The following is a 21,835-nucleotide window of genomic DNA, read 5'->3' as shown; positions in this document are numbered from 1 at the left end:
AACCCACTCCAGTATTCTTGCCTGGAGAATCCCCATGGACAGAGGAACCTTGTGGGTTACAGTCCATGGAGTCACAAAGAGTCAGATACTACTGAGCAATTAAGCACACAGCACAGCATATATATGTGTGTGTGTGTATGTAAGCATGTCCTGTGCAATATTTGGGACATACTTATACTAAAATAGATATGTGTTATCTGAAATTCAAGTCTAAGTAGGTGTCCTGCATTCTATCTGGCAGTCCTACATAGGATTTCTCTGAGCTGCCTCTAACTGCTGAAAAGGGTTGGAGACCCCATGTGACTGGCCAGGGCCCACAGCACCATGATCTTTCTCTGGGTGGGGGGCTGCACCCAAGGTGGTGAGGAGCGAGTAAGGGCAAGGTGTGGACTTCAGGAGAGAGCAGCTCTTCCTCACCTGTGTCTGAGCAGGGGCAGGAAACTCACTGGTATTGATCAGCAAGTCTGAGATGCTAGCACTCTGCTAAGCCTTTCAGTATCATCTCATCAAATCCTCCTGCAACCCTAGGAGTTAGGCATTGTGATCCCAGTGATTCCCACTTTAGAGATGAGGAGACTGAGGCTCCACGAGGTTAAGACCACAGGGCTACTCAGTGGAGGAGCAAGGACCGAAGCCCTGGGGCGGGTGCCAGGTCTGGGATTAGCTGAATCTTCCAGGCCCTTCTCTCTGCTAATCCCGAGGGTTTAAGGTGGGAGCAGCCCCCACCTCCCAATCCCCGGGACAGGAAATGTTCCCAGTCTCGCTGGCGCTGGGCCAGGGTCTTGTCCAGACTCACATGCTCGCTGGAGACTCCAGGCTGGGAGGCAGATCGGCGAGTTCTCTTGGTCCCTGCCTGCCCAGGACATGCCCAGCAGCATGAGCTGCCTGTGGGCACTGCCCTCCACTGTGTGGGGGCCTGTGGGAGGGGCCCAGGGCCAGCCACTGCCTCTCAGGCCCAGCCTGCGCTGAGCCTCGGATGGCCTGGCCAGCTTCCCTGCCGTTTGCCCCCTGAGTTGGGCCAGAGGGGTCCCCGAGGAGCTCTGGGCTCTAAGTCCCAGCCCCTCTCCGAGGAGGCGGGCAGCGGAGCTCGGCAGCCAGAGGCTTCTCAGCTCCAAGCTCCGGAGCCAGATGTAACATTGACCTTAAATGGTAAAAGCTCCCCAGAGTGAAGAGAGGCTGGCCGGAGGAGGAAAGGGGAATAACTCAGTTTTAGGTAAGTCGTCGCTATCTCCAAGAATAACCTGCCTCTTCAGCTGGGAGCAAGGGAACTCTTCTCCTCCTTAAAGGTACAGGGTGTGCTGGGATGGGGGCGCCTGACTTTAACTTTCTAGGGGAGCTGGCTTGGTCGAATGGCATTTCAGCCGAGTATTTTTATTGTTGCTGTCATCATTTTAAAATAAGAAGTGAATCGTAGCCCGTCCTAACTTAACTAAATTGTGCTTCTTTTGCTTGCTGTTGGAAAGCATGCACAAGTTAGGGCGAAAATGTGGGTTCTGACTGGGGATCCCTATCCCCAGATTTCCTGTGGACCACTTTGGAGTAATAGAGGGTCCCCAGATTACGTAAGCCCACTGGGCAGGGCTCTTCACGCACTGCCTGCTGCCCCAGCCCTGCTCTGTGAGTACTTGTGTCTCTCTCTGCCACCGTCACCAACCCCCCCTCAACACTCGCCTCCTGTCCACTTTGGCCCTTGTGCTGGCCCAGCCCTGTCTGTCTCCCTCCTTGACCTGCCCCTGTATCTGTCCCTGCACTTTCTATCCTGTGTTCTGGTGGCAGCCCCGGTTTTTACCCCGTCCCCATCTCTCCTGCTTCCAGCTTTGCCCCTCTGTGACCTTTCCCTGCACCCTCGAGGGGTTGTGTGTGCCTGGCCTGTGCACTGAGCCTGCACACCTCTAGAAGCTCGGAGTCAGAGCTATTCCTAGAGTGGAAGGCACTCAGGCTGCCTTTTTCCAAAGGAAAGGCCGGTGGAAGCCGGAGGCCAGAGAGGGGCCCAGCTGTCTGTTCCCTCTTGTCCAGTAAACGGCTATAAAAGCCTGGAGATGCTCTGCAGATTGAGTAAACAGTGTGAGATTGTCAGGGACCCCTGGCTGGTGCTCCCATCCCCCAGAGTTCAGCAGCAGCTGCCCTCTTAACACCCACTTTTCAGGCTGCTCTTTGAGGGTCTAGGTGTGGGGGGAGTCAAGCAGCCCATGGATCTTCTGCAGGAAAAAGGAAGTTGCTTCCCAGGCTGTTAGGCTGGGAGTACTAGGGAGTCGGAGCCCGCCGGGGGTTCTGTTGTCCCCACCAGGTGGCAGTGACGTGTGGGTGACAGGTGGCATGAACTCCCCTCAGCTTCACCCCAAGGCTTTTATGGGGAGGAAACTCAAACTAAGTGACTTGTCTAGGGTCAGACCACTGAGGAGGAGCAGAGCTAGGAGAGCTGGGAGTCAGAGCCAAGTCCGTACGAGTCCAGCTGCAACGCCTGCCCCTCAACACAACTGGGAATATGAGGGTACACTTCTGCCTTGGGGAGTGTCTTGGGCTTTTTGTCCTTAATGGAAATTACAATTGTCATTGTCATGTCTGTTTTGTCCATGATTCAGTGGTGTTTGTGTGTGGGTGCGTAAGTCTATAGGTGTGTGTTGAAAGTGGCTGCTTGTATTCACAGCTGATGTACTTTCCTCTGTGCTTGGTAGTAAGCAGGATGTTCTTGCATACCATGTAAGATTGGGAGGTACAATCCTGTACAAATTGCTACACCATGATCAGTGATCCCCATAAACATGTTTTCTAGAAGAAGAAAAAGCAAACATGCCATTCTTACTATGCATGGAACACTGCTCTAAGCACTTGCCATGTAGCAATTCAGACCTCCACAACCCTATAAAGCACAGGTTATTATTATCCTCATCATGGAGATGGGACATTTTAGCCCAGAGAGGAAACACAGCTGGTGACAGGTGGTGCTGGCCTACGACCCCAGGCAGCCCATCTCCATAGGCTCTGCTCTAACCACTGTGCCCTGTTCATCTCTGGCCGGTGCCGCTTCGGAGCGGGTCGTGGGGAAGCACCGACTCTCTTCCAACACTGAGTGGCAGACTTTCCATACGTGATTTCGTGTGCTCTCGCCAGCAACGCTAAAGGAGATGTGTCTGCACCTCAGTTTCATAGGAGGACACTAGAACTGGGGGATGTTACATGACTTGTCCAAGGCCATCCAGCCACCAAGTGACAAGCAGGAGACTTCGTATCCTGGATGAAGATAGTGAAGGCCACGGGATGTCTTCTACTGGAAACTAACTCTCAGGTGGACCAGTGGGCTCATAATCTCAGGACGAGGGGTTGGTTCTGTGAATCTCTGTGTGAGGAAGCCAGATTTCTTGCCTGGTGGACTGAACCTCACAAATGGATTCTCAGCTTCCCAAACAATCCTTGCCTCTGTCCTATTAGTAACAAAGGTGGATGGGTGTGCCCACACGTTCAGCAGGAGTGGATACTGAGCTCTCTTAGGGCACAGACCCCATCTCATTCTGTAGAGTGTGTCCAACATTCAGAATAATGCCCAGAGTATATCAATACAAAGTTCTCAGGAGCGATTTTATTACTTATGAAGAAATGGACATAATGTTTATAATGTGGTTTCTGGTTAAACAGGGCCCTGGGTTTATTATGTGTGTGTACCTGATGATCAGATTCTTTTGGTGTATCTTGAGAGAATGCAAGGTAGTGGCGGGGGTGGGGGGGTTGTCTCAAGTCATCCACCCTCTCCTTACCCTGCCACCTCTCCTGGGTAGCCACATGTAACTTCTAGAGTGCCTCTCAGCTGCCCTCTCTATGGCTTGGTGGTCAGCAGAGGGACTGTTTGACGACTGAAGAGGAGCAGAGGCCCAGATGGGTGGGGAGGAGAGATCTAGGAGCCTCCAGATTCTGCTCTTTGAGCTCTTGGAGGCAGGGGGACAGAGATAGAGAACTGAGTTCTCTTGTAGCAAATGTAAAAGGAAGGAGGAGAGAAAATGGATATGAATTGACTTTGCGCCAGGCTCTGTGCTAGAGCTGTTATTTCATTTAATCCTGTGGTAGAGATGAGAATGTTGTGGTTGACGGAGGTGAAGCAACATGCCCAAGGGAACACGGTGGGTGGTGAGCGAGGACTCCAGCTCAGGCTGTTTGGTCCAAAGTGGGCACTTGGATGCCGTCCTGCCTCTAGTTAGTAACCAGGATCTCGAGCAGTTAGAGCATCACAGTCCAGGTGATGGGAAGGTCAAGGGGATTCCTTCTGCCCCGTGGACCTTGGAGGCCAGACCCTGAGTCCAGGTGACAGCCCAGGGCAGCCTCACTGGATGAGGAGCAGAGGCAACATGAGTCCGTGACCTTGGGCATGCCCTGACTTCTCTGTGAGGGCCTTCCCCACGGAAGAAGGCAAACAGGTGACAGTCAGCCAGCCGGACAGAAAACCTCTTCTGCCTCTCAGCTAATAAGCCACAGATGTGAAAAAAGGGTTAGCGAAGGCTGGGGCTTAATCTGCTCTGGTTACTTTCTTCCCATCCCAGTACTTTTTAAATTTATAATTCTTATTCAGATTTTTTTCCTAGTAATAAAAATAATGTGTATTCTTTGCTAAACTTTCATGGAAAGTATAAGTAAGAAATTCAGAAACAAATATAAATAAATGAAAGATCCCTGTGGAATCGTATCATTCAGAGATAAATACTGGGTTTTTGTTTTTGCCTGGGCTGCACGGCATGGGGGATCTTAGTTCTCTGACCAGGGATCGAATTTGTGCCCCTGCATTGGAAGAGTGGAGTTTTAAGCACTAGACCGTCAGGGAAGTCCCCATAAATATTGTTAATATGGTGTGTCTCTTCCTTTACATTTCTGTATATTTTATAAAACTAGGGTCTTACCATGGGTTTTATAGTCTGCTTAAAAACAAAACTGTTTTAAAGGAATTCCCTGGTGGTCCAGTGTTTAGGACTCAGCGCTTTCTCTGCGGTGGCCCAGGTTCAGTTTCTTTTTGGGGAACTAAGAGCCTGCAAACCACACAGCACAGCCAAAAAAAAAATTTTTTTTAAAGACTATTTTTTAAGAGCAGTTTTAGGGTCACAGCAAAGTTGAGAGGAAGGTCTGCACAGAAATTTCCCAGTTCCTCCCCACCCGACACATGCATAGCCTCTGTCAGGTAACAGCTCCACCAGGGTAAAACATTTGTTACAACCGATGAACCTGCATTGACAATCATAGTCACCCAAAGTCCATGGTTTACCTTAGGGTTCACTCTTGGTGTGGTACATTCTGTGGGTTTGGAAAAATTGTATGATGACATGTATGCACCATTATAGTATTACACAGAGTATTTTCGCTTGCCTCAAAATCCTCTGTGCTCCATCTAGTCATCCTTCTCTGATAACCCCAATCAGAGATCACAGATCTCTAGCAATCACAGATTTTTATTACTGTCTCCGTAGTTTCACCTTTTCCAGAATGCCATACAGTTGCAATCACACACTATGTAGCCTTTCCAGACTGGCTTCTTTCACATAGTAATAAGCATTTAAGATTCCTCTATGTCTTTTCATGGCTTGATAGCTCATTTCTTTTTAGCACTGAATAACATTCCATTACCTAGATGCACTACAGTTTATCCATTCTCCTACTGAAGGACATCTTAGTCGGCTTTTTTTCCCCCTAATTTTTAAAAAACTGAAGTATCAATGATGTGCAATATTATATGTTACAGCTTACAACATTCAGTCCAGTTCAGTCACTCAGTCATGTCTGACTCTTTGCGACCCCATGGATTGCAGCACGCCAGGCCTCCCTGTCCATCACCAACTCCCGGAGCGTACTCAAACTCACGTCCGTTGAGTCAGTGATGCCATCCAACCATCTCATTCTCTGTCGTCCCCTTCTCCTCCCACCTTCAATCTTTCCCAGCATCAGGGTCTTTTCAAATGAGTCCGTTCTCAGCATCAGGTGGCCACAGTATTGGAGCTTCAGCTCCAGCTTCAGTTCTTCCTGATTCACAATTTTTAAAGGTTATACTCCTTATATAGTTTCAGAATGCTGGCTGTATTCCCTATGTTGTACATTATATCCTCATAGATCATTTATTTTATACATAACAGTTTGCAGTTTTAATCCCTTATTCTTATCCTACCCCTCCTGCTTCCCTTTCTCCACTGGTGACCACTGGAGTTATTTGTGAATCTCTTTCTTTTTTTGTTATATTCACTAGTTTGTTTTTTAGATTCCACATAAGTGATACCATAAGGTATTTGTCTTTCTTTGTCTGACATTTCACTAAGCATAATACCCTCCAAGTCCGTCCACGTTATTGCAAATGGCAAGGTTTCATTCTTTTTTTTAATGTCTGAATAGTAGTCTTTTTTTAACCAAATGTTCTATCATGATCATTTTCTCATGTCATCAAAGATACTTCAAAACATGATGTTTCGGGTGTTGTGTACGACCAAGTAATTCTGCTGTGCAACAGTTAAATCATCGTTCCTCCCACTGGGCATTTACAAGTGTGGTTTTCCTTTGGGGCCCGTCTCAGTGGCACACACACGACAGCTTTTCCATCCACGTGTGGGGTTTGGGAACTCCGAGCTCCCGGGTGGGCTTGTGCGGTACGGCTCTAGGGTGTGGGTTTTTTCTGCAAGATGCTAGTGAGTGAGATACTGACTCAGCTCTAAATACACGGATTCACGTCAGAATTGCCTTTTATGTTCCTTCCCATCTATCTGCAGCAGCCCAGGAGTGCGGGCGTGCAGGACTTGCAGTACTAAAACCAGACGTCCCAGGCAAATCCGGGCAAGTTGTTCCCCTGGGTTTGGACCTAGTGTGCCTTCAACGTCTTTCCAATGCTTTCCTGTCTCTCTTCTTGACAAAAATGAGAGCAAGTCTTGGGCTTGGAGACTTCGTCAGGAATAGTTAGAATTTAATATCTGTTTTCATTAAGTTTATTTTTACAACTAACTCCTCTCTATTTGTGTTACAAATGGTACTGACTTTTCCATGGATGGTAGGGATATAAAGTTCCCTTTTAAAATAAGTGTGACGACAGGGGAGGCTAACACACTGGGCACTTCTCGTGTGCTTAGCAACATCCTATTGTTTTCCCTGCAGGACCTCATTTCATCCTCACAGCAGCCCTCTGACGTAGTTACAACTGTTCGCTCTATTGTACAGATGAGGAAACTGAGGGCCAGAGAGGGTAAAGAACTTGGCCAACAACCCAGAGGTGGTAAATGGCCCAGCCAAGATAGCAATCCTGGCGCTTTGCTAATCAAATGAAAAAAATTAAATCACTAAATATATAGGTGAGAACATGTGAGGGTGGGGTGTAGATGACTCAATTTTAGGAAACACAGGTTTTGTGAGCAGGCATATCAGTTAGTATAAGATGGGGCAGAGGGAAACTGAGCCACCCCAGCAAAACTAAGTGAAAATTAGGAGCCAACGGGCCCAGAAGAGGTGGGAAGGGACGGGGCCATCCAGTGATTGCAGCAGGGGTGCAGGGCTGGGACACGGTGCCGAAGGCATGGTGGTCACTCCGGGAAGAGACACACAGAGGCTACCGGAGGCTACCCACAAGCTAACCAGAGCATGTTTCCAGAGAGCCCAAGGTTCCTGGTTCAACAGAAGAGAAAGCAAGCCCGAAGACACCCTTGACTTTGCTCATACAGATGTGGTTAAAAGAGCGCCAGCTCTGAGTCAGGAGGAGGGCTCAGCTTTGACTGGCTCTTCTCTCTGACTCAAACGGTAAAGCGTCTGTCTACAATGCGGGAGACCTGGGTTCGATCCCTGGGTCGGGAAGATTCCCTGGAGAAGAAAATGGCAATCCACTCCAGTACTATTGCCTGGAAAATCCCATGGATAGAGGAGCTTGATAGGCTACAGTCCATGGGGTCGCAAAGAGTCCGACACAACTGAGCGACTTCAATTTCACTTTCACTTTCTTTCACAATCACAGTGGAAGCTGATGGCTGGAGCTGGAAGTAGCATCTTGTCTGGTGGAGAGCACAGGCCCTGGAGTGACCACGTGACTCCACCACTGACCAGCTGTACCCCTTGAGCCACAGTTAACCTCTCCGAGTCTCAGTTCCCTCTCCTGTAAAACAGGGATAATGATGGTGTCCACTTGATGGGGTTAAATCCCTCAGCTTGGTGTCTGCTCTCCGCGACCCCCTCCCATCCCACCCTTCTGGGTCAGGTCTTAGCTGTGGCATGTGGGATTTTTCGTTGTGGCATTCAGGCTCAGTAGTTAGTTCCCAGATCTTAGTTTCCCTACCAGGGACTGAACTCTCACCCTTTGCACTGGAAGGTGAATTCTTAACCACTGGACTGCCAGGGAACTCCCAGTATGTGGCAGTCTGTTTCAGGTCTCATAACCTTGTCCATGAGCAAGGCCCTATGTTCTGTTTAGTAGGAAAATACAAGTCTGGAACCATGAGCTTTCTATTAGCAGGAAATGCCATGTCCTATGTCATGAGTCCTGAGTCATTCTCTCTGACCCACCAAGGTTTATGCCCCAAAAGTTCCTAGACATGGCCAAAGCCACTCAATCTGCTATAGAGGCAGCATGGAGTACGGTTGGGACCTCAGGTGCTCAAATCAAATGACCTGAATTCAAATCCCTACTCCGTAACTTATCATGTGACTTTGGGGGAAGAATCTAACTACTTTTCTTACCTGTTAGATGAGGCTGAAGATGCTAATAATTTAACTTGCTCAAAGAGTTTTTATGAAGATGAAATGGACTGCTGTATCCATAGTACTTACATGTGTGTAAGTACTCAATAAATAATAACAGTTATTTAAGCTTAGATTAACATCAAGCACATGGAACACCTAGAGTTTTGTGGCTCTAGGTGGTCAGGTTTCACTAAGGGCTGTCTTGTCATGATATTTTCAACTTGTTTGGGGTTTGGATCCCTGGTAGAAAGACTGTGATGCCCTTCTGGACTTCCTACCTAAGACATCTTTCCTATTTCCCAGTTGAGGTCCAACTTGTCCCTGATGGAAGGTGATGACGATAAAGCTGAATATTGTCAGGGGGAATCTAGACTGGATGCCAAGAGGACTCCCTGAGGAACATGATCTTGGGGATATTCCAGGGTCCTGGACCTATCCCTAAGCCTGGTCTGTGGCCTGGAGTTAATTATGTATATGAGACTGACTCATGATAATCAAACTCACAAGAGACAGAAGTATGTAATTCTGAATGTCTGTGTGCTAATGTATGGGAAAAGATTACCCTTCCAGTGACCAAAATGTGTGGGAGACGGAGATTTAGCTCAGAAGGTGGAAAGTTGTAAGGGGTATTTCATGTGAGCCATAAAATGGCCTGATAGCCATCTCTGCTTATAACAAAGAGATTCCCCCAGAGCACTGGATGGGTCTGTCCCCTGGGGACTTTAGATAAGCGTTTCTCTTTGGAATTCCCTTTGTCTTCTGTAGAAAGATGGGATTTGTTGGAACATAGTTCAGAGAATCAAAGGAAGGAGGAGACCTGCCCCAGGAACGCCGCCCCCAGGCAGTGGTAGGGATGGGGCAGCAGGAACTTGCCAGTGTTTTCTTTAGAGCAGAGGTCTTCTCTACAGCAGAGGGTTTTGATGGTTCATCTCGCCAATTAAAATGTTTTTAGAATGGAGCTCTAGTTTATGTGTATATCTCTGTTTTCAGTTATGTTCATGAGCTACTGCATTCATGTTGTGCTTGTGCTCAGTCGTGTCCAAGTCTTTTGCGACCCCATAGACTGTAGCCCTCCAGACTCTTCTGTTCGTGTAATTTTCTAGGCAAGAATACTGGAGTGGGCTGCCATTTCCTACTCCAGGGGATCTTTCCAACCCAGGGATCAAACCTGTGTCTCTTGTGTCTCCTGCACTGTGTCTCCACTGGCAGTTGGATTCTTTACCACTGGCGATATGCAAGTTATTTTATAAAACTAGTATAAATAGAAATTTTAAAAAGATAAGAAAGAGAAAACACTATTTAAAAATCTTGCTTTGTGTTTTTACCAGTGCCAGCAACTTTTTTTTTTTTGCTTTCCTTAAAAGAGTATTCTTTAGTAAGAGAAATGTGATTACTTATGCCTCATTATGTTTTAAGATCTCAGCACTTTGGATAACCCCTGGCTTTAATAACTGTCATGGTTACATGAGACACGTACCAGTCTCCCGGTGAGGAACCAAGTTTAACTGAGTTGGCTCAAGAGATTTAACAAAAGAAAGAACCATTTATAGAGGTTTAGAAATCACGAGGGATGGTGCCCAGGTACTCCCCCAAACTAGCAACAGCAGGGAGCCATTACCAGTTCTAGCCAGGAGGGGCAAGAGGAGAAAATAGTGTGATTGGAAGCCAGTGACACCTGGAGCCATGGAGGTGGGACCATCCAGGTTGAGCTGTTATTAAGGAGGGTCACAGCCACTGCCAGAGATGTAACACTGAAGCAAGAAGGGTGCAGGGAAGGAAATGCCCAACCTCTCCCCCTACCCCCCACCTCCTACTGGTCCGTTGGCCAAACTCAGCAAGCATGGAAGCCCGCGTGATGCATCCAGTCTTAAAGGTGTCATCCAGAAGCCCAGAGCAGAGAGGATGGATCCTGGGGCAGGGCAAGGAGAGAGAGAGCAAGTGAAGGATAGCCAGCTCAGACAGCTGATGTGGAATAAAATTGTCCTTACTTGCAGAATTGTAAGTGAACTTTTTTAGTTTGATCCACCAGTTTGTAGAAACGTTTGAGAGTTGCTTGTGGTATTATTAGTGGTTATAGTATACTTACTCCACATATTTGCAGGAGACATTTAAGCCACTTGTCCATTTTATGATGATTGGTTTGCTTAAAACTAGATATGTTTCACGAATCCACTTGGTCATATATAAACTGGGTCATATGTCACTGAAAGCCAAGTAATACATGAGGGAGTGACATCAGTCTCTTAGCATTGTAGAATTTCCCGTATTCCCTCAGGACATCTCACAAACTGGATGAGACAGTGACCTTTCAACATGTGACTGAATGAAGGCATCATTGCCAGTCTGCTTATTTAATACTAAAGGAACGAAATAAGTAATTGTTCCCGATTGTCTTCCCGTATTCCATGGATCATCTCGGATATTCCCTGGGTATGCACCTCCCACCCAGAAGACCACTGCACTAGGGCTCAACTCCTATCTTAACCAGGTTCCATGGCTCCTCATCGTTGTCCGAGGTCTCAGGGGAGAGACCCTGATAGGCCCAGCTTGGTTGAGTCAGTGTTAATCAGCCACAGTCAGGTGACAAGATCGTGGGGTAGAGATGCGGCCATAAGGAGCCATTCCTCAGTATGTAAGGATTCCTCTTGCTGCTGCTGCTGCTAAGTCGCTTCAGTCGTGTCTGACTCTGTGCGACTCAGACAGCAGCCCACCAGGCTGCGCCGTCCCTGGGATTCTCCAGGCAAGAACGCTGGAGTGGGTTGCCATTTCCTTCTCCAATGCATGAAAATGAAAAGTGAAAATGAAGTCTCTCGGTCTTGTCCGACTCTTTGCGACCCCATGGACTGCAGCCCACCAGGCTCCTCCGTCCTGGGATTTTCCCAGGCAAGAGTACTGGAGTGGGTTGCCACTGACTTCTCCAAGGATTCCTCTTAGAGAAGGGGAAACTGCTGAGAGCAAAGTTCTCTCCAAAAGGTGTTATCACACGCTTATAATTGTCTTTCTGTCCTGCCCTCTGGAGATCCTGGTCAAGCCTGCCATCTCTTCAGCCACGTTTACAGGCAATCTCTTGGGTTACTCCCACAGATGACTAATCATGTCCATTGCATGTGGCTTTTCACATGGTTGTACATCAGAGGGCAGCCTTGTTTCCTTTGCAGTTGTCCCCACGTACAGCCAACATTCCCAACAATGCTGGGGTTCACAGGGCCTTACACTGGTTGGGGCAGACTGTTTCTCTGGTCAGCTGGGTTCAGCAGACAAAGATGGACGTGGTGATGACTCCAAGGATCTGGTACATTAGACCCAGAAACACTTGCAAGTTGTCCCTCTGTCATGAGTCCTATAGTTTGTAAACCACGGAAGTTGTGCACGCACGTGAACAAAGAAAGCCTGACTTTTCAGCCTTCTGGGTGGGGAGGTTCTACTTGCTGAAATCCCCAGGAGCTTGTTTCACTTGAAAAGAACAAGAGAATAATAATGTACTTATGATCATTACTATCACAACTGTCATTGATTGAGCACCAGCTACATAGTGTGTTAAATGCTTTACACATATTATAACATTTTTGCACCTTGTAAGATAGGTAATAATAATATCTCTATTTCACTGATGAGAAATGGAGGCTTTGAGTTTTGCTAGTTCACTTGGGTTTGCACGGTGGAAAGTGGCAAGATCAAGGTTAGATTGCCCTTGCTGCAAAACACATACAGCCCATCAACAGATAGAATCCCACACTTGGAACTATCAGGCTGGAGGACATAGAGGCTGGGCCAGTAAGACTCTTCAAAAGGTTAGATCATTATGATTTTATTGAGATGTATTAATGGAAGCGAGAACCATGTCAAGTTTAAGGTGGTTTTCGGTAGACAGTGAGTGAATGAAAGAATGAATCTTCCCAGGTTTGAAAACAGTAAAAGTTTGAAGGCAGTATTCCAGTATCCATCCCTGGTGCTGAAATGAAGACTGCATATATAAGCAGTGGTCCCAGCTGCTAGGCATGGCTCTGCTTCTAACTCACTTTGTGCCCTTGAGCAGATGACATGTCCCTTTTGAGACCTTAGTTTCCTCATCCATGAACAGTACACCGACCAAGGCCCAGTGGTTCACCCCAGTAGGTGCATGACTGAGGCCAAGCAAGAGCAATAATTGTGTCAGATGCATCTGTGACAAAGGAGGATTACAGGTGTGTTAGAGTCAGCTATCACTGTCCATTCTCTCAAAGCAAATGCAGTGCTTTTGGGGACAGTCAGAACTGGCATCAGGTCCAAATGGATGGCTGTGTTTTTAAGGAAACATTTACTGTTGAAGGGAATGCTTATTCATTCTCTTTCTTGTTACAAGGCATTTGACTCACACTTTGAACGTTTGCTACTTAGATTAGAGATGATGGTCTTGTGTTCGTCACTAACAAAAAATGCCTCTGGAGCCTGGTCCTTCTTCCCTTTCACTACAGGGCCAGCTGCTCCAAGCCCTCCAGCTCTGGGAGCACATGGGTGTGTCCTATGCTGTGGGGAGCAGGGACAAAAAGACTGGAAGTCTCTTGGAAGACTTTGGGACACTAGAATTCGAGGGCCTCTAGAAGGCATTGGGTACCCCTCAGAGCTCCCTAAGTGGAGATCTTGAGAACCTGAGGACACTCAGAAAAATGGTTCAAACGACTAACTGCATCTTGGTGACAAAGTCTAATGCAAATCGGGATGCCCACCTCCATCTTGTGGCAAGAAGCTCTAGAAAAGACCATGCTAAAAGGAATCAGCATTAAGTGAGTATGGATGCTAAGAATTTCTGGATGAGCCTGGCTGCCAAAGCCATTTTCTGTTGCCCAGTAACATGTTCTTATACTCTATCTCATGTGATCCTCCCTGCTGAGAGGACCACAGAGCCATTTTATCTGTGTCACCTTTCATGACTGCTCAAGATTTCACAGTTTTATGTACTGTAGAGGGGTTTCCAGAGAAGGCAATGGCACCCCACTCCAGTACTCTTGCCTGGGAAATCCCATGGACAGAGGAGCCTGCTGGGCTGCAGTCCATGGGGTCTCTGAGAGTCGGACACGACTGAGCAACTTCACTTTCACTTTTCACTTTCATGCATTGGAGAAGGAAATGGCACCCCACTCCAGTGTTCTTGCCTGGAGAATCCCAGGGACGGTGGAGCCTGGTGGGCTGCCGTCTCTGGGGTCACACAGAGTCGGACATGACTGAAGTGACTTAGCAGCAGCAGCAGCAGCAGAGGGGTTTCAATGATGGCTCATCAAGTAAAGAATCCACCTGCAATGCAGGAGACACAGGAGATGCAGGTTAATCCCTCGGTCAGGAAGATTCCCTGGAGGAGGAAATGGCAACCCACTCCAATAGTGCTGCATGGGAAATCCCATGGACAGAGGAGCCTGGCAGGCTACAGTCCATGGGGTTGCTAAGAGTCGAATATGCACACTTATATACACTATAGATGGCATAGCCCTTCCCACTGCCCCCCTGCCCTGTGTAGGATTTTGGTGGGGTCTAGGCAGTTTTGCCTTAATGAGGCCCTTCTTTTTTAAAAAAAAACAACTACTTATTTACTTTTACTTTTTTGCTGTACCTTAAGGGATCATATTTCCATGACCAGGAATCAAATCCATGCCGTACTGCAGTGGAAGCATGGAGCCTTAACCACTGGATGGCTTAAGGAAGACCCTGTGGGCCCCTTCTTGCTTACAAAGTCTATATCTCTGTTGGTGTAAAGATAAATATGTTAAATGTTACATATTAAAACATTTTCTTTGGCCTAAAAGCTTTTTTTTCTTCTGATTTTTAAAAGTGATTAAAACGTTTTCAAGGGCACTAGGCTCTGTTCCCGGAGACGGCGATGGCACCCCACTCCAGTACTCTTGCCTGAAGGAAATGGCAACCCACTCCAGTGTTCTTGCCTTGAGAATCCCAGGAACGGGGGAGCCTGGTGGGCTGCCATCTATGGGGTCGCACAGAGTCGGACACGACTGAAGCGACTTAGCAGCAGCAGCAGCAGGCTCTGTTCCTACCATATGTAATGGATGAGTCAGCCCTGCCCCCTCACCTTCCTATTCAGAACATAGTTTAGCGACCAGCAGCGTCAGCATTATCTGGGAGCTTGTTAGAAATGCAGGCTCTTGAGTGCTGCCGCAGAATTACTGAATCAGAATCTGCAACTTAACGAGACCCCTGGGTCATTTGTGTGTATATTGTAGTCTGAGGCATGCTGTCTGCCACACTGTCCCATGGTACCACTGGTATATCGGAATCACAGGTCACACTGTTCCCCCAAATTACAGCGAGAAGTTTAGTCACAGAAAGGCCCATATGGAAGGTACATCTACCGCTAAATGGCTGTGTAAATGCCAAGAATTCCTGGACGGCCCTGTGTGCAAACACTGTTCTCTCTTATCCAGCTGTTGTTGTTCAGTCACTCAGTCGTGTCCAACACTTTTCGATCCCATGGACTGAAGCATTCCAGGCTTCTCTGTCCTTCACCATCTCCCAGAGCTTGCTCAAACTCATGTCCATTGAGTAGGTGAGGGCCCCTCTTTTCCCCTTCCCCCTCACACACTCTCAGTGGAGAAGGCAGACCCAGGAGGAGGGGGTGCATCTGCTTCTGAGTTGGTTCTTCCAGCTCTTCTATGAAGCTCCAGGCCTCCAGAGCCATCTCAACAGGGGCAGAGGTAGGAGGCCCTGTCCTCGGTGCCTCCACTCAGAGGTGACACCTGGTCTCTTGGGCAGAGATAGTTATATGGCCCCAGTAAACTGCAAGGGAAGCTGGGAAATGCAGGGGGGCATGGTGGCTCAGAGGTTAAAGCATCTGCCTGCAATGAGGGAGACCTGGGTTCGATCCCTGGGTCGGGAAGATTCCCCTGGAGAAAGAAATGGCAATCCACTCCAGTATTCTTGCCTGGAGAATCCCATGGACGGAGGAACCTGGTGGGCTACAGTCCACGGGGTCGCAAAGAGTAGGACACGACTTCACTTTCACTTTCACTTTATGGACATATACAGAGTATGGACCATCTCCACTTCAGGTGAAAAATCAGTGAGACAAGCAACAGCTGCTGCAGAGCCTGAGGCTTCCCAGAGGCAAGAATATAATAAACTGGGATGTAGACCGCTAGAGACTCAGACTTGCAGAGAAGACTTTTAAAAGCTGAGAGAAATTAACACATGCTCTCCCTCAAGGTCTTGCTTCTCCAGTAAGAGGGAGGGGAGCATCAGCTGGGCAACAGAAAAAGGTTTTGGCAGCCAAAGTCATCCAGGAATTCTTGGTATTCACATACCCACTTAATGCTGGCCATATATTCCATATAGACTGGTCTCTTCTAGCACTTCTTGCTAGTGGAGGTGGGCATCGCAACTGGTGTTACACTTAGTCCCCAAGGTGTACATGCAACACCACTAAGATTTTAGGTCTGTTGCAGCAGTTACTGTGAATTCTCCTATTTTAGTATCCAAGTCCACTTGTCATATTCCCTGTCTCCCGCTTCCCCCAAAGGGGAAGACACACACCACCTGTCACCGGTGCTGTCCTCTGTGGCTTGGCCATCCAGCCTCTGTCTACTGTAGCCCCACCCACTCTGTGCCTTGCCCTTGGTTTAGAGGCTTGTTAAGTACCATGTTGTTGGGAAGGAAACTCCAGATCCCACTAGAAAAATAAATAAGTAGCATGTAGAATCTTGGTCTTCTGACTCTTATGTGCCTGTCTGTGAGGAAGAAAAATATCAAGTAGAAATAAAAGGAGCTTTTACAGCCTTCAAGGATAGGAAGGGTTATTCCTAGGGAGCTATCTTTTAATTGGCTTTGCATCATCTTCACTGAGAGGCTTTATAAAACACAAAAAAGGGTACTGTTGGCCTGGGGGCAGGGAGGCCAGGTGTAGACTCTGACTTGCAGGGCTCAAGAAGGATTGAAAATGCCAGCTGGCATCTAGTGAGTGCTGACTATGTGCTGAACATCGTTCTAAGAAGCTTACATGTAGAATATAATTTACATTGTTATCATCATCCATGTTTTACAAATGCAGAAATAGAAGTACAGATAGATGAAGTAACTTGCTTGAGGTTCATGCAGCTACTACACAGCAGGGCTGGGATGTGATCCCAGACAGCCTGGGTCCAGAGCCCACGGGCACAGCCATCATGCCCCCTCAGTTCTGCATACCGACTAATTAGAGGGCTCAGGGGCATCTCTGATCAGGGCTTTGAGGTAGACACATTGAGCCACTTCTTGAAAAAGGAGATATTCTGTTTGACATCCCATAATCAAATAAATTTAAGGCTACCTACATAACCTTTCTTAATAGTTTTTTTTCAAGTTTTCCTCCCTGTATTTTACTTATTATTTTATTTTTAAACATTTTTAATTGGAGGATAATTGCTTTACAATGTTGTGCTTGTTTCTGCCATAGGTCAACATAAATCAGTCATAGGTATACTGGTCTCCTCCTTCTTGAACCTCCCTCCCACCCACCACCCTTTCCCACTCCTGCCACCCCTCTAGGTAGTCACAGAACACCTGGTTGAGCTCCTGGCATCATACAGCAAATTCCCACCAGCTATTCCCATCTATTTTATATATGGTAATATTTATGTTCCAGCGCTACTCTCTCAACTCGCCCCACTCTCTCCTACCCCCGCTGTGTCCACAAGTCTCTTCTCTATATCTGGGTCTATTTATTTGTCTATTTATCTAAAGCTTTGGACCACACTGCAAGTTATGTGGGATCTTCGTTCCAGGAACAGGGATCGAACCCACATCCTCTGCGTTGGCAGTGCAAAGTCTTAACCACTGGACTGCCAGGGAAGTCCCGGGGCTATTTTGGCTTTTAAGGGCTGAGAAGGCCTACAGGACAGAAACCTGCCTCATTAGTGATATCCTCAAGTGTATCAAAATGTGGAACCTTTATTTTCAGAGCTCCTATTATCACCCAGAACACCAGGGTTCCAGAGGACATAACTTGGGCAAGGCTGGCTCGGACACATGTGCTTGAGTTGTGGTGAGGCAGATCCCATGGCCACTCTCAGGACTGCCAGGGCAGGGCCTGTCCCACTCCCAAAGCTTCTCCCTGGGAGGCAGATGGCGACCAGGATGTGGGACAGCATGGGCTCTGCTGGTGTCCAGTCCTGCCTGGCCACCCTCAGCTCTGCTGCTCTGGAGAAATCACCACAGGGCGCTGAGTCTCAGTTTCCTCATGTGCTGAATGACATCTGCCTTCTAGTGCAGCTGGGGGACAGTGTGAGCCAACAGACCAGCATCAGGGGCACAGTAGGCTCTGATGAATGTGAGTGTTGTCATCGTCGTCCGTCATCTATTTTGCTTTACAGTCTTCCATGTGGTTCCGCGTGGAAATAGGATTCTAGGGTTGGAGGCTTCCAAGCATAGCTGTGCCTCTTCTCTGCTCCAAAGAGATCAAGGGACTCCTCAGTCCAAGACAGTTTCCTCCTGAGAAGGGGAAGAGGATGCTCTTGGGTTGAACTTGAGTTGGATAAAAGAATGGGGAGGAAATGTCAGATTGAGCTAAGGGACACACTCACATTTAGCTTCAGCTCAACATCAAAAGGGAGTATTAACCCAGGATTTCAGCAGGTCCCAGAAGATCCAGAAAAGGAAAAAATTGATCTTCTTGCTACAGGCAGAATCTGCCCCAGGGAAAAAGTTCTGGTTATAAATGAGGTGCCAACTGGCAGAGTGTGTGAAGTCTGTGCCAGCACTGACTAGTCACCTAGCAAGGGGCATTTTTAAACAGTAATGTATCTGAGAATACATTTCAGATATTCAGAATACATTATTTCAAAAAAGACCTTGGACAGAGAGGGACACTGTGGTAGTATGGAAAGGGCTTGGCGCTGGGAATGAATCTCAGCTGGTCCCCTATGGTTGTGAACCTTGTCAAGTCACGTCCCTCCACTGAAACTCAGCCTCTTCACCTGAAAAACAGACGTCATAATATCCACCCTGCAGCATTTCTGTGATGCACAAATGAAACAAGTGGATCTGAACAGCTTCGACAATAGAAAAGTCAAAACAGCAAAAGGTTAATATTAAAAACTGGGAACACCCTTTAAGGATTGCTGTCAGGAGACAGTCATAAAGACGAAATAGCTTACTTTTAAAAGCTGACGGACTCTCCCAAAGTAAAGTCAGTTAAGCAGACTCAGGATATTGGTGAAATTAAAGATGATAAGTGTGAGAATTTTCCCAGTAGATGTAGAATTACCATGTGACCCAGCAATTTCACTCTGAGGTATATACCCCAAACTTGAAAACAGGTGTTCAAACAAAAACTTGTACAGTAATATTTATAGTAGCACTGTTCACAATCACCAAAATGTGGAAACAACCTAATATCCATCAACTGATGACAGATAAACAAAATGTGATGTATCCATGCGGTGAAGTATCATTCGGCCATTAGAAGGAATGAAGTACTAAATATGCTACAGGCTGGATGAATCTTGAAAACATGATGCTAAGTGAAAGAAGCCAGACACAAAGACCACATATTGTATGAGTCCGTTTACATGAGATACCCAGAACAGGCAAATCCATACAGACAGAAAGCAGACTAGTGGTTGACAGGCCTGGCGGGAGGAGCGGAGGAATGGGAAGGGACTGCCTAGCAGGTATGAGTTTCCCTTTGGGGTGCTGAAAAGTTCTGGAACCGGATCATGGTGATCGGTGCCCGGCATTGTGACGGCACTTAATGCCACCAGACTGCAATTTAAAAAAGTTTCCTGGTAAAGAGGAAATGTGACCCCAAGGCTACATTCCCTTCTCCTAGAGTGTGGTTGAGAGGAGGGGCAGGGGCCTCAGAGCTTGTCAGCTAGAAGCTGAGGTCTTGTGTCAACAAGTTTACCAAAAGCATATGGCAGCCAATCCTTCTGTGGGGGCCCCGGGGGGATCTTTATCAAGTATGACATGCCTCCTGCTCTCAAAATGTGTACATGTTATTCTCACTTAAGGACAGACTGACAAGTACTATGTATAAGCAGGGAGGAAGGGCAGGGCAGTGAGACATTCACTCTGCCTCGGTCATCTGGGCAGGCTTCTTGGAAGAGAAGATAGTTGAGGAGGTGGAATGTTGGCGGATTGGTGAGAAGGGGAACGTTTTCCAGGGACAGGGTGTGTGGGAGGGTGCAGGGGAGCATTTCAGAGTAGAGAGCTGGCAGCTATGGATCGGGCACAATATCTGTAAAGCAGCAGGTAGGGAGGTAGGGGAGAGGGTCCTGAGAGGGAATTGGGTCAGATTGCAGAGGGCTTTGAAGGTAGAGCTGTGGGAAGTGGTGACTTGCTGTCTACACAGTGGTGGGGGGAGGGCAGGGAAGGAGCCTTCTATGTGAGGAGTAATAGGACTAAGCCCTTGTTCCAGAATGGTCAGTGTGGTGGATGATGGACTGAAGAGGAGGCTGAGGACGAGAAGGTGGGCTGTGGTATTAGCTCTGCTGGCCTCAAGGAGCCCCTCACCACACCCTGAGCAATGGCAGGGGGCATGGTCAAACCAAATCTGGTGAGCAGTAGCCAGGATTCTTGTTTGCATGGAACAGAAAGGCATTTGAATTAGATTAGACAAGAACCAGATTTTCCTAGTCGCATAACTGAGATGTCTAGGGCAGTTCCAGAAATGACTGGACCCTTGGGGCTCGTTCCCGCCATCTCTCAGCTGCCTCCAGTATGGGACCTCTCTCCTCAGGCAGCCTCTGCCTCTCGGTCGCACCATGGTGCTTGCAGTTCCCAGCTTATATCCTCCTCTCAGAATCTTCCCTCATACCTCAGTTGGTAAAGAATCCGCCTGCAATGTAGGAGACCCTGGTTCGATTCCTGGGTCAGAAAGATCTCCTGGAGAAGGGAAAGGCTACCCACTCCAATATTCTGGCCTGGAGAATTCCATGGACTGTATAGTCCACGGGGTCACAGAGAGTCAGACACGACTGAGCAACTTTCACTTCACTTCACTTTCAGAACGCCCAGCAGCAAGAAGTCCCCCAATCCTTCCAATGAAAGTCACCAAGTTGAATTTATTGGCCCATTCCTTTTCTTTTTTTTTTCTGCAAGGGAAATTCATTTTATTTTTACTTAGTACAAAAAGGATTTTAAGAATGTCCATGGTAGTAATAGTTAAACACTTTCATTTTAAAATGGGCAATGATATTTTTTTCCTCAAAGCTATTCATAAAAACAATTACAATACATTCATTCACAGAAGGACAATTAGTGTGCAGCCACAGGTAAGCCCAGGTGAGAGAGTGTGTATTTGGTGTCCTAGTCCCTGGATAGGACACTGTTTCTTCCTCCAGTATTGGCTCATTCTGACATTTGGTGTTCATCCCTCAGTGAATAGCCAGGGCCAGGGGCGTGGGGTGCTCTGATGAGCCTGGCCTCATCCTTCCCCAAGCAAAGGGATGATGACGCGGTTGCTGCTACCAGAAGAAGGGGGACTTGCTGCAACGAGGGGCATAATTTGCAGCTGTCCCTCAAAGCACCAACTCTGAGCCAAGATGTTTACACATCTCATTTCATCCATGTAACCATCCTAAGGTGCCGAGGTCCAGCCCCAGCTGATCCAGGTTATTCGAAGGGGAGACGGCGTCGGCGACTTAATTTAAATATTCATCAAAGATATAAAGAGTAATAGAATGAGGATAGCTCAGTAGGAAAATTCAGTGGAGAAAAGAGGCTGAGTAGCTTGGTTTACACGGAAAATCAATATAACATGTGACACCAGGTTAGCTCTGACCACGGAGGCCGCAGGCGCCCTCTCGAATAGCGGAAGGTGCCCCACCTTAGACACCTTCTCCAGTGGGTCTTAGAAGCCCAGGCAAATAATTGGTCGCAGAGGACCTCCGCACTCCAGATGGAAACTCAGCTGGAAATTGAGAAAAAGAATGACATGGGGAGACCAAGCTTTGGCGAGCAAGGCCCGTAGCTTTATTTTCAACAGGGGCTTTTATAACCTAAGTTACACATAGAGGATAATAGGGGATGTGAAATCATGCAAAGTCAGCAGTCTTTGATCCTTATCAAAAACCAGGGTTTCTTTCCTGCAAATTTATCGTATACAAATGGTTTAGGTGATTTACATCATCTTCTGGCCAGAAGGCCTATTAACATTTTATGACTCTTGACAAAGGTTTGTCAACCGTAAGACTTATTTTCT

At 47.4% G+C, this 21,835-nt stretch overlaps 1 protein-coding gene across 5 annotated transcripts in view; it reads left to right on the top strand.

The window, feature by feature from the left end:
- Positions 1-808: 808 nt before the first annotated feature.
- MRVI1 (murine retrovirus integration site 1 homolog) overlaps positions 809-21,835 on the top strand; it is a 126,312-nt gene continuing 105,285 nt past the window's right edge. For 2 of the 5 annotated variants that reach the window (XM_027563272.1, XM_027563271.1), the window contains exon 1: positions 1,186-1,286. Coding sequence is in view for 2 of the 5 variants with exons in the window: in XM_027563270.1 (XP_027419071.1) it covers positions 1,147-1,213 (67 nt within the window). In the remaining 3 variants the exon portion in view is untranslated. Of the gene's footprint in view, positions 1,287-21,835 lie in introns of all 5 variants that reach the window. The other 3 variants (XM_027563270.1, XM_027563269.1, XM_027563273.1) reach the window with 3 other exon arrangements.

The sequence above is a fragment of the Bos indicus x Bos taurus genome, chromosome 15, assembly GCF_003369695.1.
Source record: "Bos indicus x Bos taurus breed Angus x Brahman F1 hybrid chromosome 15, Bos_hybrid_MaternalHap_v2.0, whole genome shotgun sequence".
In the NCBI taxonomy this organism is placed as follows: domain Eukaryota; kingdom Metazoa; phylum Chordata; class Mammalia; order Artiodactyla; family Bovidae; genus Bos; species Bos indicus x Bos taurus.
Note: the sequence above shows the minus strand (reverse complement) of the source record. Positions and strands in the feature narration are given on the sequence as shown.